Source organism: Heterostelium album, assembly GCF_000004825.1.
Source record: "Heterostelium album PN500 unplaced genomic scaffold PPL_scaffold15, whole genome shotgun sequence".
Taxonomy (NCBI): Eukaryota; Evosea; class Eumycetozoa; order Acytosteliales; family Acytosteliaceae; genus Heterostelium; species Heterostelium album.
The window spans coordinates 212665-231346 of NW_008805077.1; the positions used below are offsets into that span (position 1 = coordinate 212665).

The following is an 18682-nucleotide window of genomic DNA, read 5'->3' on the forward strand; positions in this document are numbered from 1 at the left end:
TGGCAATAATCTTTTTATTTATGCATATTTTAGTATTTCTACAACATTATCTGTTTCTAAAAACATTGATTTGTGGAATAGACTTGCAATGAACCGGTCATTTTGATGACCAAACACAATGTAATATTGATCATCAAGTTTTCGAATCGAACACTTATTATCATCATCGACTTTGAATGAAATGTTGTCAACCATTTTTGTGGTTGGAAATAAAAGTTGTTTCAATTCAATGTTTTGAACAGAGTCTGGGAGAATTCCTTCTTCTATTTTAATGATAAATTTGCTATCTCGAATGATAAGATGATTCACAGAGTTTGGGATCATACCTGGGCGTATGAAATTTTGCATATTGTCAACAACCAGTGTTTTCACTGATGATGGAAGTGATCTCTGATTGATCTTGTTGTGGTAAAGTATCTCAAGTGTCTCAACACCAAATGGAATGTCTCTATGTGTATCTGATCTCTTTGTGTAGGGGGAACTATTGAGACATAATCTCTTGATATTCAAGCCATCAAGAGATTCCTGTTTGAATCCCGCTACCTGTAGGTAATCAAAATGATAAAGTGATCGATCCGGGAACAATTCATCGATGTCATACTTTGAATTGCCGAGATTCAGATGTCTGATTGAAGTAGGTAATGATGATTGTAAATTTACTGAACAGTAAATGTCCAGTCTTGTCAGTGATTGAGGTAGATCACTGAGATCTAATAAACTACCAGAATTTCCTACCAACATTAGTGATCTAAGATTCTCGAGTTGCTTGATTGACTTCATCCATGACACAGGAACATTCTCAAGTGTAATCAATGAATTTGGTAAAACATTTGAATCGATATTAAAATCACTGCCATTATGAATGAATTCCTGTAGATTCGGTGGTAACGATCCAACTTTGAGATAGTTATCAGGTGCTGAACGACTCAAGATTCTAAGAATCTTCAATGATGTTGGTAATACTCCAGGCTCCAATATTTGGTAGATATTAAACATCTCGAAACTCTCCAATGTATCAGGTAACACACCTACACCAATCTCCTTTTTGAAATCGCAAGGGTTAAAGATATTGCCAACGAATTTCAGATTCTTCAAGTTGGGTGGGAGACAACCTTTGAACAACGCTTCATTAAAAAAATAACTAAATACCAGTGAGGTGATATTCGCTGGAACATACTTTAATGTGTGACAATCCTTTATACTAGTGATATTAGATTTACTAATCAAATCATAGAGTCGAGCCATTAGTTTATCTGAGTCTTCTCTATATTGAATTTCACTGCTTCGTATTGTTACTTCCACTATATCTTGATCTATTTCATCAATACTTTCAATTGAATCTATTAATAGTTAAAAAGATAATCAGTGAATATACATTTAAAGTTATGATATTTTTAAAATTACCATAATCCATTAAATGATCATAACGCTCAAAATAATATGTTTTTGGATCGATAAACATAGTACATTGTTTCTTTTTGTTGAGTGATTCGAATATCAAAGATCTATATGAATTCAAAGTGATTCTTGAACTATGTTTATCTATACAATATAAAGTATTTGTATCAAACAATATATATCTATTTCTATCTTCAAACCATCTTTTACAAACTAAACTAAAAAAAATCTTATCGATATTATCTGTTAAATTATAAACAATGTTTGATAATAGAATATGTGGTAGATTTACTAATTTATGTGTTGAATTATTACTATTATTGTTGTTTGACATCTTGATGAAATGAATTTTTAGTGATTTTATTTTAATGTCCAGATTAGATAAAAATAAAAAAAAAATAACAAATCAAATCTCTCATTTCAAATGATCTATTTTTTTAATAAAATTTAATTTTTAGACTACAGATACATTGGCAGATAACATATTAAAATTATATTAAAATTTATTGAAGTTTCAAAAAGTTAATAGTTGTCAGTGGCCGTGGCGCGCTGTAGCCTCACTAAAATCCAAATACTAGGAATATGACGTATTGGAACTAAATTAAATACTAATATATAGTATGTGTATTGTTGTTGTTTAAAGTATAGGATAACCCAATAAGCGAATTAAAGGAGCAATCTAATTATTACTATCTAAACTATCGATCTGCATGGGTCACAGGCCACCAAAGAATTGATTTGGCATCATTAAGTTCGATTCTATGTTCTATAGTACATCACATTGATTAGTAAAGAATGATTTAAGTTGAAATCTATGAATGAAATATACTTATTTATAAGATATTTTTGATGCATTTAAATCACTCATTTCTCTTTATTCACTTTGACCTATATATATGTGTTATCATTGTATCTCCATAAATACCACCTTTTCTTAGTCATGACTATGATTATATTCACTTTATATATGTGACAATCGCAATTTCTATCTTTATATCTGTGTTTTATAATAGTACATACTCAATCCACGCCACCCATTTGAATCTCTATTTAAATATCATTTTTACATCATATAAATGACTATTCCTTATTTACACTCTAAATATTGTGATCTGTGATATTACTACTTATAATTAGAAAACCAAAACCAATTCTTTTTGTTTTAATGGCTAAACTTTTTTGATCAAGCTCTTTACTTTTTTTACTCTGTTTTACTTTACAATATTATTAGTTAAAACATTTAAATACAACGTAAAACAATATAGGTATATTTATTTTTTGAAAAAAATAATTGTTAATTAAAATATTAATAAAAATAAAGAAAATAATGATGGGCTAAGTATTACCCCCTTCAGATTGATTTAAGAAATTTCATTGGGTTTTAATTTAATATTAAAAAAAATTGGACTATACATTTAGTAATATTATAAAAGTAGATTAATAATAATAGTTGAACCGAAAGATAAAGGAGTATTATTATTCCCTGGTATTTACTCTAGTTGGTAAGGTTAATTTTAATAAATTAGTTGTACATCAAGCAATAACTTACCTTTTGAATTCGTCAATAGGGCATTAGCAGGTCCAAACGTAAATGGTTACAGAGGAAATATTCATAAGCGGTTCCTTTCCATTACAGAAGCCATTGAATTTATGGGGCTACATGGAATAATGGAATCAAATATTCAATATTATTTAGAACAAAAGGAAAAGGATTTACTTGAAGTCAAAAAAGAGGAATACTCCGAAGATGCATCTGATACAGATTATACAGATGACCTACTTGTTGTATTTGATAAGCTCAACATCAATTGTTCTCAAAACAAGATGGTGCATGCAATAGGAACCAAAGTACTTTTCTGTGAATATGGATGTGGTCACAGAGAATTCTTTAAAATAATAAAATAAAGTAAAATCAACATTAAAATAAAACTTTAATATTGAATTTTAGATTTTTTATATCATATTTAATAGTTCAAATGAAATTTCTTAAGAAAAAAAAGTTTGGTTGAGGTTTGTAAAATTATATTAAAATCTATATATAGTAATTGCTTAAAAATCATTCTAGACAAATATTATACTGGGGTATTTCCAGAGAAAATTATTTTAGTATTATTTATTATTTATTATTTTCCTTCAAGTATATTACTTTGGATACTAATGTCAGTGCTGTCTGGGAAGGGTTCACTACTTTTCAAACGGATGTTCGGTCTTCATATCGCTGAGTAGGCAGGGGATGAATTCTTATTTCGCGCCTGAATACTGAAAAGAAAAAGGATATTCAGGTTCCCGTGACTCTTCTACTTCTGATGGTGCATTCATGGATTATCTGGTCTGGTCTGACTACTGCTAGTGCTATAGTGACTTGTCAATCGTTCTTGGGTTGTTAGTTCTTTCCATTTGACTGAAACCATCTTCTCTCTTAACTTTGTTCGTTGCATTCTCTTAACTAGCCTCTTTTTGGTTTGTCCTCGACAGCATGGGGTGTACTGATTCATATTGTTTCGGCTGTACAGCCCCCTGTTTGCTGCATGAATCAGTGTTTGTAATTATAATAATTACAGTTACTATCAGCGTTTTATTCTACTGATGTTTACTCCACCAAGGGTTATAAGCCCAGATTGTAGAGGGTATCTATTTGCTATTCAGTTTTTCTACCCAGTTGAAACAAGCTGGAGGTAAGATACCGTTATCAACCTACAAACTTTTTGTTTTTTAAAGATTCTATTCACTACAGTTACGATCATCATTACCAACTTCAATCAGACATCTGAATATTGCAAACTCCGAATATGACATTGACGAATTGTTCCCAGATTGATCGCTATATCATTTGGAAATTCTAGAGCTATCGGTATTCAAACAAGAATCTCTTGATGGCTTGGATATCAAGAGATTGCGTATCGTGGATTACACTGACATTGAGACTCTCTCTGGAACACTCAGAGTCATTCCATATGGTGTGGAACGTCCAGTATTGTAAGTGATTGAGGTAGATCTGCAAGATCTAATAAACCTGGTTTGCCAGTAAACGTTAGTGATTTAATATTCTCGAGTTGTTTGATTGCATGCATGACACTGGTACTCTCTCAAGTGTGATCAATGAATTTGGTAGAACGTTTGAATCGATATTATCATCTTTGCCATTATAAATGAACTCCTGTAGATTTGGTGGTAACGATCCAACTTTGAGAAAGTTACGAGATGATGATAAAGAGATTCTAAGAATCTTTAATGATGTTGGTAATACTCCAGGCTCCAATACTTGCCTGATACTAATAATCTCTAAACACTCGTAACACACCTACTTCAATCGCCTGATTGAGATTGCTAAAAATATTCAGATACTTCAAGTTGGGTGGAAAACAACCTTTGAACTACGGCTCCTTAAAATCATAATCGAAACGCAGTGACGTGATATTCATTGGTATTCTATACTTTAATGTCTGACACCCCTTTATACTAGTTACATTAGATTTACTGATCAATTCATAAAGTCGAGTAAATAGCTTATTGTAATCTGCTCCAAAGGATCTTTTTAATCTTAATGCTACCCTTACTATGTTTGGATCGATTTCATCTATACTTTCAATTGAATCTAAAGAAAGAATAATCAGATAAGTAAATATAGTTGAAAATAATATTCAATAATTGTTATGATTTTATGCGCATAAAATAAAGAAAATAAATACCATAATCTATTATATGATCGTAAAGACCAGAATAGGCTTTTTCTGAATTGACTAACATGCTACATTCTCTCTTTTGGTTGAGCAATATTAAAGATCTATATGAATTCAAAGTGATTTTTGAACTATGTTTATCGATACAATATAAAGTATTTGTATCAAACAATAGATATCTATTTCTATTTTCAAACCATCTTTTACAAACTAAACTAAAACAAATCTTATCGATATTATCTGTTAAATTATCAACAATAATTGATAATAAAATATGTGGTAGATTTACTAATTTATGTGTTGAATTATTATTGTTGTTTGACATCTTTGTTGGTTTTGCCAATTTTTTTTGCATTGACAATAAGAGATATAATGTTTGCCTCCAAATTTCAAAAAAAATTTAGAAAAAAATATGGGTTAATGTTACAAAGTAAGTAATTAAACAGATGATTTTTTTTTTAATATGATAAAATAATATACATTAAAAATGTAAATTTATTAAATATGTAAAGCTGTATATAATAATAACTAATAGGATATAATTTTTAAAGAAAATAAGATGGTTAAATATAGTCAAAAAGACCTGGAACATTTACTAATTTGTGTGATGAATTATTATTATTATTGAATCTTTAAAATATTGGTATGTTGGCAATAATCTTTTTATTTATGCATATTTTAGTATTTATGATTAGAAGTAAGTATTTTTAGAACTTTAACTTTGTCTAAAAACATTGATTTGTGGAATAGACTTGCAATGAATCCGATATTATTTTGATGACCAAATACGATGTAATATTGATCATCAAGTTTTCGAATCGAACACTTATTATAATCATCGACTTTGAATGAAATGTTGTCAACCATTTTTGTGGTTGGAAATAAAAGTTGTTTCAATTCAATGTTTTGAACAGAGTCTGGGAGAATTCCTTCTTCTATTTTAATGATAAATTTGCTATCTCGAATGATAAGATGATTCACAGAGTTTGGGATCATACCTGGGCGTATGAAATTTTGCATATTGTCAACAACCAGTGTTTTCACTGATGATGGAAGTGATTTCTGATTGATCTTGTTGTGGTAAAGTATCTCAAGTGTCTCAACACCAAATGGAATGTCTCTATGTGTATCTGATCTCTCCTCTGTGTAAGGGAAATTATTATTGAGACATAATCTCTTGATATTCAAGCCATCAAGAGATTCTTGTTTGAATCCCGCTACCTGTAGGTAATCAAAATGATAAAGTGATCGATCCGGGAACAATTCATCGATGTCATACTTTGAATTGCCCAGATTCAGATGTCTGATTGAAGTAGGCAATGCTGATTGTAACTTTACTGAGTTAGAAATGTCCAGTCTTGTCAGTGATTGAGGTAGATCACTGAGATCTAATAAACTACCAGAATTTCCTACCAACATTAGTGATCTAAGATTCTCGAGTTGCTTGATTGACTTCATCCATGACACAGGAACATTCTCAAGTGTAATCAATGAATTTGGTAGAACGTTTGAATCGATATTAAAATCACTGCCATTATGAATGAATTCCTGTAGATTCGGTGGTAACGATCCAACTTTGAGATAGTTATCAGGTGCTGAACGACCCAAGATTCTAAGAATCTTCAATGATGTTGGTAATACTCCAGGCTCCAATATTTGGTAGATATTAAACATCTCGAAACTCTCCAATGTATCAGGTAACACACCTACACCAATCACCTTTTTGAAATTGCAAGGGTTAAAGATATTGCCAACGAATTTCAGATTCTTCAAGTTGGGTGGAAGACAACCTTTGAACAACGCTTCTTTAAAAAAATAACTAAATACCAGTGAGGTGATATTCGCTGGAACATACTTTAATGTGTGACAATCCTTTATACTAGTGATATTAGATTTACTAATCAAATCATAGAGTCGAGCCATTAGTTTATCTGAGTCTTTAATTTCCCTGCTTCGTATTATTACTTCCACTATATTTTGATCTATTTCATCAATACTTTCAATTGAATCTATTAATAGTTAAAAAGATAATAAGTGAATATACATTTAAAGTTATGATATTTTTAAAATTACCATAATCCATTAAATGATCATAACGCTTAAAATAATTTGCTTCTGGATCGACAAACATAGTACATTGTTTCTTTTTGCTAAGTGATTCGAATATCAAAGATCTAAATGAATTCAAAGTGATTCTTGAACTATGTTTATCGATACAATATAAAGTAGATGTATCAAACAATAGATATCTATTTCTATTGTCAAACCATCTTTTACAAACTAAACTAAAACAAATCTTATCGATATTATCTGTTAGATTATCAACAATGTTTGATAATAGAATATGTGGTAGATTTACTAATTTATGTGTTGAATTATTACTATTATTGTTTGACATCTTTGATGAAATGAATTTTTAGTGATTTTATTTTAAAGTACAAATTAGAAAAAAAAATAAAAAACAATAACAAATCAAATCCCTCATTTTTCAAAAACTTGAACTTCACATTCAATGAAAAATTTAAAATACCATTTTTTTTTTTTTTCTCTATTTGACTTTTCATAAAATGGGGGTAAATTAAAACAACCCACAAAAAAGGTACAATTTAATTAATTTTAACCTTTTTTTCATATTTTATAATTTAATTAATTGAAGTAATAATAAAAATAATAATAAATAACATTCAATCAATCAATCATTCAAGTAAAAACAAATAAAATCAAATCAAATCTTAACATATTTATTTTTAAATATTATTATATTAATATAAAAGATAAATAGATAGATAGACAGACAGATTGATAGATTGTTAGATCAATATTTATATATTTATATTGTAAAATTGTAAAATAACAAAAGAAAAACTTGTTGACCAAATTATACAAAAAAATAATATTATTTTCTTTTTTTGAACATAAAAACACACAAAACAACCAGCAACCAACAACCACTCACATTCACATTTATTTCATTCTCATCATCACAACACAACAACAATAAACATCAACCCTATTCTTCTTACCTTTCTATTCTTTTCTTTTCTTCCTTTAATTCATTAAATAGCAAAATTAAAAGGTTTTTTTTTTTTTCCTTTATTCCTTTCTCTTTCATCGACCATATTAGTTTGTTGGTTGTTGTCGCAGTAGCTTGTCAAAAAATATATAAATAATAATAATAATAATCTATCAATAATATATATATATATATATAATATAATCTTATATAATAATATAAAATCTTCTTCTTCTACATATTCATAAAAAATATTAATAACTTTATAATTTTATACAAATACTCAATTTTATTTATATAAATTAAAAAAAAAACAACAAAAAAAAACACTTTATTTTTATAATTTATAATACCACCAGTTATTTGCAATTCTTTAAATATATATTTTTTTAAACTTCGAAATCAAATTCAGAAAAAAAAAAATAAAAAATCAAAATCAAAAAAGCAGATTCAAATCAAACAGAAATAGAAAAGCAAAAATAAAAAAGCAAGATAGTTTAGTTTTGATTAGATTTCATAGATTTTAGATAGATAAATAGTTTTTTTATATGTATAGTTTTTCATGATTTCAAATCAATCATCAACCTCAACATATTATACACAAATGGATATTTGCCGAACCTTTGCGAGATTCGGTCACTGTGAGATTATCGGATGTCTCTATAAACATCCGGGCAGAGACGAATCGATGATGACTACACCATACGCAAACTCCTATGGTCAATCAATGACTGCTGGATCGCCGAGCTCGAAAACAACAACAGCACAACAACAAGCACAAGCACAACAACAACTGCAGCAGCAGCAACAACAACAAAACGACAGCCACGACGGCATGACATCGGCTTCCTCATGGGAAGAAGCCGGCAACTACCAACCGTTTCAAGACAGCACGCTGCTTCCTCACACTGCTGGCGGCCAGCAGCAACACCACTTATATTACAAGCCAGGTCCGGCCGCCGCTTACAACGCCGCCGCAGTTGCCGCCATGCAAGGAAAAGCAGGCGGTGCCGGTGCGCCACACCAACCCTTTCAACCCATACCGCCACACTCACACCACCAGAGTATGGGATTAGTATCGCCACCACCCCAAATCCTTCAGTACAGCGGACACTCGCCATACACCACCGGCGTCGTTCCATTCCAGTCGCCACCACCCTACACCCGTAAACTCTGCCGTTTCGCAGAGAAGTGTCGTAATGGCGACGACTGTCCTTTCTACCACCCGAAACCACACGAGCAACAGTACTATAGTCAACAGCAACAACAACAACAACAAGACATGATGTCCTATCGTTCACCACCATTGATCGCACCCTATCAACAATACCCATACCAACCACACCCATCAGCAATGCAAGGCTATCCACCACAACCATTTTTCTACAATCGTAATGTCTATGATCAACAACAACAACAGCAATTGACACCAAATAACAACAATAATAATACTCATCAAAATGGACAACAACAAACACATCACAACAACAATAGCCATCATCATCATAACAACAATCATCATCATCAACAGCAACAACAACAACATAATCAACAAATCCAACATAATCAACATCATCAACAACAACAACAACAACAATCATCAGGTGAAACAACTCCATCTGAAACAACAACTACTACATCATCTTCGTCTGGTACTTTTATTTCGATGACAGCCGATCAGTTAATTAAAGGTACAATTCCATCACCGACTTCCAGCCAACAACAACAACAACAACAACAACAATCAAACTCCAATCAAACATCGACTACCTCGTCATCAAGCACCACTCCATCAAGTACACCACCAGCCACCATCCAACCAACACCACAAACCAACAGCAATAACACTCCAGTAAACAACACACCAACTCCAAACAATACCACTGCCTCCAATCAACCAACACTCAATGGTAACTCATCAAACAACAGAAACAACAAACAAAAGAATCAACATCATCATAATAATAATAATAACAACAACAACAGCAACAACAATCACCAACCAAAATCAGATATCAAACCAATGAATAAATCAAACTATAACGGACCGAAACCAAACTACACTCCACAACAAACAATTCAACAAAATAATGATTCAGGTAAGTGTATTCAAACAACAATATATTGTATAAAAAGGATAACTTTTAACTAATCTTCTTCTTCTTCTTCTTCTTCTTTTGTTTTTTAGATAAAGTTGTAGAATCAATGGCTACTGCAATCAAACAGATTCACCTTAAAGAAGAAAACAAACCAAACAAAACAGAAAATAATAATAATAATACTGGTACATCAACACCCATTTTAACAACACCACCACCACCACAATCACAAACAACACCAACCCACCCGAGAAAAGGACAATACCAATCACCATCATTCGATAAAAAGAACTTTAAAACTATTTCCAAACCAAAGCAACCACAATATGACGAGAAAAACAATACGATCAACCAACCACCACACCACAACAACAACGGTAACAACGGCAATCATATAAAATCAAACGAGAATGGTAAAATTAAAAAAGATTTAAATGGTAGCAACTCACCAAAAGAGCAAAACAACAGTAATTTTCATAGCAAAAAGAGAGGTAGTTTCCCACCACTTCCATCAAGACAAGTTGATCAAAGTGTAGAACAAAAGACCGCAAGCAGTTAATCCTAATTAATTGTTTGATATAATAATTGCAATAATTAAAAAAATTCAAAAAATATAGAAAAAAAAAAAAAAAATAGTACCATAGTTATAAAGAAAAAAAAAAAAAAAAAGGGAGACATTAACCCTTTTTTTTTATTTTATTTTTATAAAGATATATAATAGTAATTTTAATAAAAATATATGTTTATTTTATTTATTATTACTTTACACAGCATGTTTTTGTTAGTAACTTTTTTTATTTTTAAATAAGCTTGAAGAAACAAAGAGAGTGAGTGAGTTGGTGAGTGATGTATGTTGAATGAGAAATAAAAAGCATTGATATATCTCTTAATAATTTATTTATTTATTGTTGTGTACAATCAGATGCATCTATATAAGTATATTCAGATTCATCTAATGATTGATCTCTCTTTGATTGATTTGCAGCGTCCATGAGGAAATTCAATTTCTTTTGTCTTTGTTTCAATATTTTCTTGTTGGGATAGTCGTCTTCCGCTTCCCAGATAAAAACATCGTTTTCAAGACCAGCACTGATTATACATGGAAGCGAAGGATGTCCTATACAGCTATTTACAATGTTCTCATGTGCCTCCAGTATTCTAACGAGTCGTCCACTCGACTTCTCCCATATATAGATTCGGTGATCATCACTACCAGACATGACATACTCTGAGTTTGGTCCATAGAAATCGCATGATTTAATAGTTCTTCCACCGATATGTCCATTGAATTCCTGTTTAAATGTATTTACCAATTCATTTTCGTGTTGGTCTGCTACCGATACACTCTTTTCAACTTCTTCATCATCTACTTCTTCCTCTTCTTCCGATGCATCGTCATCATCGTCATCATCGTCATCATCATCATCATCATCATCACTTTCATCCATATATCCATCTAGAATATCTTGATAATAATCTTGTAGAACACCTTGTAATGCTTCTTGATATTGCATTAAATTAGTTGGCTGCTCGTCAGATGAACTCTGTTCACGTTCTTCTTGATCTTCTGGTAGTTCATCTTCACCTCCACTTGCATGGGAATGAGAATGATTATCACTATCTACTGTTTCCTCTTCTATAGGATCTGTATCTAAAATATCTATATCACCTTCCTCTTCCTCTTGATCACTATTAGAAACTCTCTCTCTTTTTCTTTGCTTTGGACTTGATGAATTGTTTGCTCTTCTCTTCTTCTTCTTCTTCTTCTTCTTTTCAGCTGCATGATTCTTAAAGTAATCTAAATTTAATCTATTTTATTTAAATTTTAATAAATAATTTCTATTAATATATGATAAAGATCTTAACTTATAATTATATATAGATATTTACTCTTTTTCAAAATTTCTATTTATATCATATAAATAAATACTATCTGAAATGTTTGTAACTAATAGTTCGGTGCCATCCTTACTGAATGTTGCATGCATCGCTTCATTGTTGGTTGGGAATGGTTTGTGAATGTTTCTAAAGATATTTACGTAGGAGTTGGCAGAGTAATCCTTTATAGTTCGCAAATCGAATAGTCTGGCTGTACCATCAGAAGACGCCGTTGCGAAAATATTAGAATCGAACGGGTGGAAATCCACACAATAAATCGTTGATTTCCGATGAGAGTTTCTTGAACTACCATTGGCAGCCGATCTACTATGATCCTTATCGAAATCCAACACCAAACTCTCTTTTTGTGTTCTATTGAATCTATCTATTGCTCTACCACCACCAAACATCTAATTAAATAAATAAATCCATCCATCCATATAAATAAATAAATAATAATTGTTAATATTAAATAAAACAATATTAACAATTTGCAAAGAAATATATATAGTAGTTACCTGAGGTAAAATAGAGTATTCACCACCATTTTCATGATTTCCAACGCTTGGTATTTGATGTGTATAGGATTTTTCATATTTCTGTCGGATGTCGTACATTCTCACTGTTCCATCGCCTGAACAACTCATTATACAATTGGGATTGCGTGGTGATGCGCATACTCTCAACACTTTTTTTGTATGATGAGTGAACACTGTTGAAGTTCTTGCAACCCTATCGAAATATCTGACATCCGAATCGTTACCGCCACTTATAACTTGTCTACCATTCTCTGTTCCAGGTATAAATGCAACACTAAATACATTTGTATTATGACCACTTGTTATAACAATAAATTATTAAATAATGAATATTATATTTAATAAAACAAACAACAATTAACATACTAAAGAATATCTATTGTTGTTCTATTATAGAAATCCCAAACTCTCACTGTTTCATCATCACTTCCGGTGAGAGCAAGTGAACCATCATCACTGAATGCAATTGAATTGACACATTCATCGTGACCAGTCAGATGACTGGTATTCATCATTGTCTGAATGGCATAGTCTGATTGAACAAAGGTTTCTCTAAGATTCTCTTGTTCACGATGACCATATAACTCCTTCTTAAACAATGCTCTATTGATTCTGTAGTCCATTTCTCTACTATTATTAGTAATATTTAAATATATATATAAATATATTTATTATATACATTTTAATATTTGAATTGAATATAAATGTCACATGACCGAAAAATCCTTGTTTATTTAGAACACTTAAAAGAAAAAACATAAAAGGAAATTTTTGAAATTTTGGCTATAAAAAAATTGAATTATTTTATTTTATTTTTTATTATAATCTATTAATATTAAAAGATTAGCTAATGAAGTATTAAAACAAATAAAAATGTTTGGATTTCAACAATTATAAATTTGAATTAGTTACTAATTATAAGACTTTTATATTCAATAGATATTGATCAAAAAACAAAACAGTTTAATTTTTTGGTTTTTTTTTAGTATTGAATTTGTTGTTTAATAATAAACAAGAAATACAAATCCAATTATTATTAGATTATTCTATGAGTATTTAAATTCATGACCTTTTACTGTCATTAATTTTAACACCCAAAAAAAAAAAAAAAAAAAAAGACAATCATTTCATCAAAAATTTGAAGATCTTTTTTTTTTTTTTTTTTTTACTAATTGTTTTTTTTTATTTTGGATATCTTAAAAGCATGTTGGCCATAAGTAAATTAAGAAGTATTGCGATCAAAGCAGTTCAACAAGCTTGTATTGCTTGTGTTGAGATTCAGAGTCATCTCGTCAATGAAGAGACAATCAATAAAAAAGACAAGTCGCCCGTTACCGTTGGTGATTACACCGTTCAGGCATTGGTGATCGAGAGTCTACTCAGTAGTACACAAGCACTCGGTGAATCGGAATACTCTATTGTCGCAGAGGAAGATGCCGATACTCTGGCTGAGCAACCAGACGTTCAGAACAAAGTACTGGAGTACTTCAATCGCTACAACGCGAGCAAGCCAATCGATGCCAGTCGTCTCTCAGAGCTGTTGGATAAAGGTAAGATAAAGAATCCGACAACCAAACGTTGGTGGACACTCGATCCAATCGATGGAACTCTCGGATTTTTGCGTCGTGACCAATACGCTGTGGCGTTGGCGTTGATGGAAGATAACAAACCGATTCTCGGTATTCTCGGATGTCCTTCGCTTCCCATTGCTTCAAACACACCCAACGACAAAGGATGTATCTTGATCGCTCAGAAAGGTGCAGGTTCTTTCATCAGACACATTGAGCGTGACGACGAACAACCCATTCATGTCTCAACCCAGAGCGATTCCAGTCAAGCGATCTTCACAGAGAGCTATGTATCACGTGGATTCGGACATGAATTAAACTCAAAGATTTCAAAGAATCTAGGTGTAACAAGAGATCCATTAAGGTAATTAATTAACAAATCAATAACAACAACAACAACATTATCCTATATCTAATATTTTTGTTTTTTTGTAGAATCGATAGTCAATGTAAATATGCTATGGTAGCAAGAGGTGACAGTGATATCTATTTAAGATTAACTGAATTGGCATACAAGGAATGTATTTGGGATCATGCAGCGGGTCATATCATCGTTGAGGAAGCAGGTGGTCAAGTATTTGATTTCCAAGGTAAACCACTTGATTACTCCGTTGGAAGAAAGTTAGACAATAACATTGGTATTGTTTGCTCAAATTCTAACCTCTATCCAGCATTGAAAGAATCTATTAAGAAATCAATCGACTTGTAAGAATAAATATCATTTATACTATCAAAAAGTTACTTTTTGGAATTCAAGAATTAACAACTAACTAACTAACTATATCAGTATTATCAACTGAAATTGTAAATATAAACTCAGTCGAGAGAAATAACTGTCAGTTGTCAATCAATATAAATTCATTCAGATATTAATTATCTTTTATTTTATTTTTTTAGAAAAAAATATCACAAAATATTTACTCATTTTAATGAAACCAACAAAATAACAAAAATTCACAGATATCAACTTTTGTACAAAAGTGTTGTTAAGTGGATGGATATCTGCAACTATTAATAGTTAATTTAATTAAATAATATCAAAAAAAAATTAATATAATACCAATGATTTTATTTGAAAATATGATATCGTTTGGTATGTTCAGATCTCCTACGAGTATCCTCAAAGTAGGAGAAGGAACAACAAAATGGTTCAACACAACAAGTTCTCAAATTTAGTAAACAGTGATATCTAATCAAAAAAAACCATGATTTTAAGAAAAACCTGACAAAGCATTGTTTTTCCAACAACAAAAAAAAAAAAAAATTTGTCAATCATTTTTATGAAAAATGTCTGTCGGTTGGAAAGGATAAAAACAAAATTTTTTTGTTTTATTTTTTGGGGGTAGTTTCATAGTTAAGGCTTGTTTTCAAAAAATCTATTGTAAATTTAGATCCAATGAAAAAACATTTTTATGATTTTTTTATGATATGTTGATATCATTACTACCTATCCATCTATATCGATTTAGATTTCGATTGATTTTATAAAACATTTAATAATTGGTTGGATCGGTAAAACAATTTGAGGTTATTTTTGATACTTTTTTGATATATTGTTATTATAGAGATTATGAGGTATTAACATTCTATAAATCAAAAAAAAAACTCTAAAACAAACCATTCTTTCTTCAGAAGTGCAGGAACAAATAACCTACTCACTAAAAAGTTTTTTTTTGTTTTTTTTTTTTTTAATTCCTCATTTTTTTTTTTTATCCACTCATTATATGAATATACAAAATTACCAAAAAGAAAACCCTTTCCTCATATTTCAATAAGACAATACCTTTTAATTTCAAACTAAAAACATTGGTGGTCTAAAGTGGACGTGAGTCCTTTTCTATTTTTTTTTTTTCTCATTGTTGTTGTTGATGCTTTTATTTTTGTAAGCTATGATTTTGAAGAATCATATTCAAAACATAACCTTCCCATATTTTTATAAGAGAGGAAAATGACCTTTGGACAAAAAATTCTTGGATCGTCTTCATTTTTTTTTAAACAGCAAACCACACCACTATACTTTCACACTCATCTTTGAATAAAATGATCAAAAAAATTGATCAATGACAATTAACATCCAACCGACTTTTTATGACATTTTGTAAATCATACCATCATTCGATCAGTAAGTCAATTGATCAAAAATTGAAATTAAATTAAAAATTAAATAAATTATAATTCGTAACCCCAATCATCATATGAAATCATAGAGAGTGTTTTACACACCTATCCATCAAATCAGTCAATCAGTAAATCAAATCATAATAACATCACACATTTTTTTTTTTTAAGAGACAACAATCATTTAATTTGTTTTTTTAAAACAAAACAAAAACAATTCGAAAATTATAACAATTCAGATAAAATACACTAGAGTAAGTGATTAATGATCAATTTTTATGTGGTTGTTTTGGTAGAAGGATGTGGGTAAAATTGAAAAGTAATCAAATAGATTAGTTTTTCATAGGTTTTAAATAATGAAGGATTGATTTAAAAAAAAAACAAATCCTTTAACGTTAGTAATACACTTGTGTGTGTGATTGGAAAATATCACAAACATTTTATTTATTTATTGTAAAATAAAAAAAGTAAAATAAAAATACTCTAATCAAATCCATCTTTTTATCTCATATATTCCAAATCACTTTAAAAGGAGTACTTTTATAAATATTATCTTGTATTAACAAATAATATTAATTTTTAAATACTGTCATCTCTCATTCAAAAGTCACATATTTCATTCACTAACACACATTAGATCAAATTGTGTCTTTCAAAGATACACAAAAATCAGATCATCATCAGACAATATCTTTTCTTTTATTCATTAAATTATTTATTTATAAATTCATAAAAACATTTAAAATTCTAAAACCAATAGTGATAAATCACTAACACACAAACACACAAACACACAATTCACACAACATCACAAACACACATTTATATATTTATATATGACTTAAACAGAGTGAGAGATCGACTGCAATAACAATAATACCGTTATTGTATTTACTTAAATTCCATTACTTCACACCACACCCCTCACATACCAACAACACTTTAATTTTTGTACCATACTTTAATAACTGATAAGTTCTATATATAATTCTTTATTTATTGATATTTTATATATTAGATACCAATAAAAAATATTGTTATTTAATAATCAATCATTTTATCCTTTTGAATTTAAACTAAATTAAATTCAATAAATCTTTATCTAATTATTTATTATTTAATATAATATATCTGTTGTATTAATACTTTTCAAATTACTTCTCAGGTCAACAATTCCATTCTTGGTGGAATTTTAAGTCTCGAACTGTATTATTTGTTAAATTTTGATCTTTACCAATATAATTAATTAATGTAAGTAAAATTATGCCTGATTCTTCACCAACCTACTTTTTATATTATTATATTTTTATTTATCTATTTATATCAGTATTCATTTATTTTCAAAAAAAATAATTATATAAAACAAACAAAACAATTGTTCAAAATGAAAAGTTATTAATTGAACTTGGATTTTAAGAGTAATCTTTATTCTATTTTTGTGTATACTGTGAACTTTGGATATATTTATTTATCACACTTCAGCTTTCATTCTATCTCTTCATTTTTCTAAACATCAAAAATCTCTATTGTAAAAATTTCACATTTTATTTACAAAGAGAGAGATCTGAACAACTCGTTTTTTAAACTATTTTTATCTCTCTAAAGTAATTATTTAAAAATGTGATATATTTTATTTATTATAATAAATATTTTTATGTTGTTGTAGCTTGTCGCTTGTCGTCTTCAAAATGATGAAGAGTTAAGATAATATATTAAAAAAATAGAATGAATGAAAATAGTATATTAAATTTAAATATGCTTATACTATTTCCTATTTTTAATATAACACACTCTTGTTTTAATATTTTTCAAGACATTCATTCAGTCTTTGGTTCAACCACTATATTAAAAATGAATTGTGTCTATTAGTGTGTTTGTGTGTATTGGTGGTAGAAACTCAAGTTCACTGTTTTTAACATTTGTGTGTTATTTTAATTTTTTATGTGTATACTTTTACTTTTAAAATTGCAATGGTACATACATACCAACCCCCTTTTACTTTAAAGTAAAAATTACAATTAATTTGTGTTTGTATTTATTTGTGTTGATGAAGATAGTTTGTATAGCTATGACCTTTCAATAACTTATTTCTTTTCCTTTTTACTTTATTCTCAAAAAGAGAGAGATAGATAGAAATTGTGTTATTTTTAAACAAGACTGACTTAAACACCATAGACTTGTTTACAAAAAGCCTTTTGAAAGATTTAAGGTTTAAACCATTGGTACACACACACCTCAAACACCACAAAATTCCAAAAATAAATATTTGTGTTTTTTTTTGTATTTTTAAATTATTTTGGTTTTTAAAGTTTTTCATTTTCATATTCATTGTTGTTGCACGGAAGGAAACCAAACAGCCAGACAGAACAGAATTTCATTCAGTTCCACT

The 18682-nt window shown here is 29.6% G+C and overlaps 7 protein-coding genes across 7 annotated transcripts; 3 read left to right on the top strand and 4 right to left on the bottom strand.

The window, feature by feature from the left end:
• Positions 1 to 18: 18 nt before the first annotated feature.
• On the bottom strand, positions 19 to 1732 carry PPL_10808 (uncharacterized protein; the record flags this gene model as incomplete). The annotated part of the gene is made up of 4 exons (XM_020581571.1): positions 19 to 263; positions 327 to 1041; positions 1150 to 1340; positions 1405 to 1732. The coding sequence occupies 4 exons, from the start codon at positions 1730 to 1732 to the stop codon at positions 19 to 21; spliced, it is 1479 nt and encodes a 492-aa protein (XP_020427887.1).
• Positions 1733 to 2474: 742 nt separating this feature from the next.
• Positions 2475 to 4216, top strand: PPL_10809 (uncharacterized protein; the record flags this gene model as incomplete). The annotated part of the gene is given in 5 exon segments (XM_020581572.1): positions 2475 to 2512; positions 2925 to 3183; positions 3849 to 3940; positions 3960 to 4073; positions 4117 to 4216. The coding sequence occupies 5 exon segments, from the start codon at positions 2475 to 2477 to the stop codon at positions 4214 to 4216; spliced, it is 603 nt and encodes a 200-aa protein (XP_020427888.1).
• A 400-nt stretch (positions 4217 to 4616) lies between these two features.
• PPL_10810 (uncharacterized protein) lies at positions 4617 to 5403 on the bottom strand (the record flags this gene model as incomplete). Its single annotated transcript, XM_020581573.1, has 3 exons — positions 4617 to 4670; positions 4866 to 4993; positions 5088 to 5403. 3 exons carry the CDS (start codon positions 5401 to 5403, stop codon positions 4617 to 4619), a joined length of 498 nt encoding a protein of 165 aa, XP_020427889.1.
• Positions 5404 to 5756: 353 nt separating this feature from the next.
• Positions 5757 to 7476, bottom strand: PPL_10811 (uncharacterized protein; the record flags this gene model as incomplete). Its single annotated transcript, XM_020581574.1, has 4 exons — positions 5757 to 6013; positions 6077 to 6797; positions 6906 to 7087; positions 7152 to 7476. 4 exons carry the CDS (start codon positions 7474 to 7476, stop codon positions 5757 to 5759), a joined length of 1485 nt encoding a protein of 494 aa, XP_020427890.1.
• Positions 7477 to 7645: 169 nt separating this feature from the next.
• PPL_10812 (uncharacterized protein) lies at positions 7646 to 10749 on the top strand (the record flags this gene model as incomplete). The annotated part of the gene is made up of 3 exons (XM_020581575.1): positions 7646 to 7651; positions 8648 to 10190; positions 10280 to 10749. 3 exons carry the CDS (start codon positions 7646 to 7648, stop codon positions 10747 to 10749), a joined length of 2019 nt encoding a protein of 672 aa, XP_020427891.1.
• Positions 10750 to 11092: 343 nt separating this feature from the next.
• On the bottom strand, positions 11093 to 13689 carry PPL_10813 (WD40 repeat domain-containing protein; the record flags this gene model as incomplete). Its single annotated transcript, XM_020581576.1, has 6 exons — positions 11093 to 11999; positions 12081 to 12478; positions 12587 to 12905; positions 12974 to 13237; positions 13287 to 13390; positions 13684 to 13689. 6 exons carry the CDS (start codon positions 13687 to 13689, stop codon positions 11093 to 11095), a joined length of 1998 nt encoding a protein of 665 aa, XP_020427892.1.
• A 122-nt stretch (positions 13690 to 13811) lies between these two features.
• Positions 13812 to 16214, top strand: PPL_10814 (3',5'-bisphosphate nucleotidase; the record flags this gene model as incomplete). The annotated part of the gene is made up of 3 exons (XM_020581577.1): positions 13812 to 14539; positions 14611 to 14880; positions 16175 to 16214. The coding sequence occupies 3 exons, from the start codon at positions 13812 to 13814 to the stop codon at positions 16212 to 16214; spliced, it is 1038 nt and encodes a 345-aa protein (XP_020427893.1).
• Positions 16215 to 18682: the final 2468 nt, after the last annotated feature.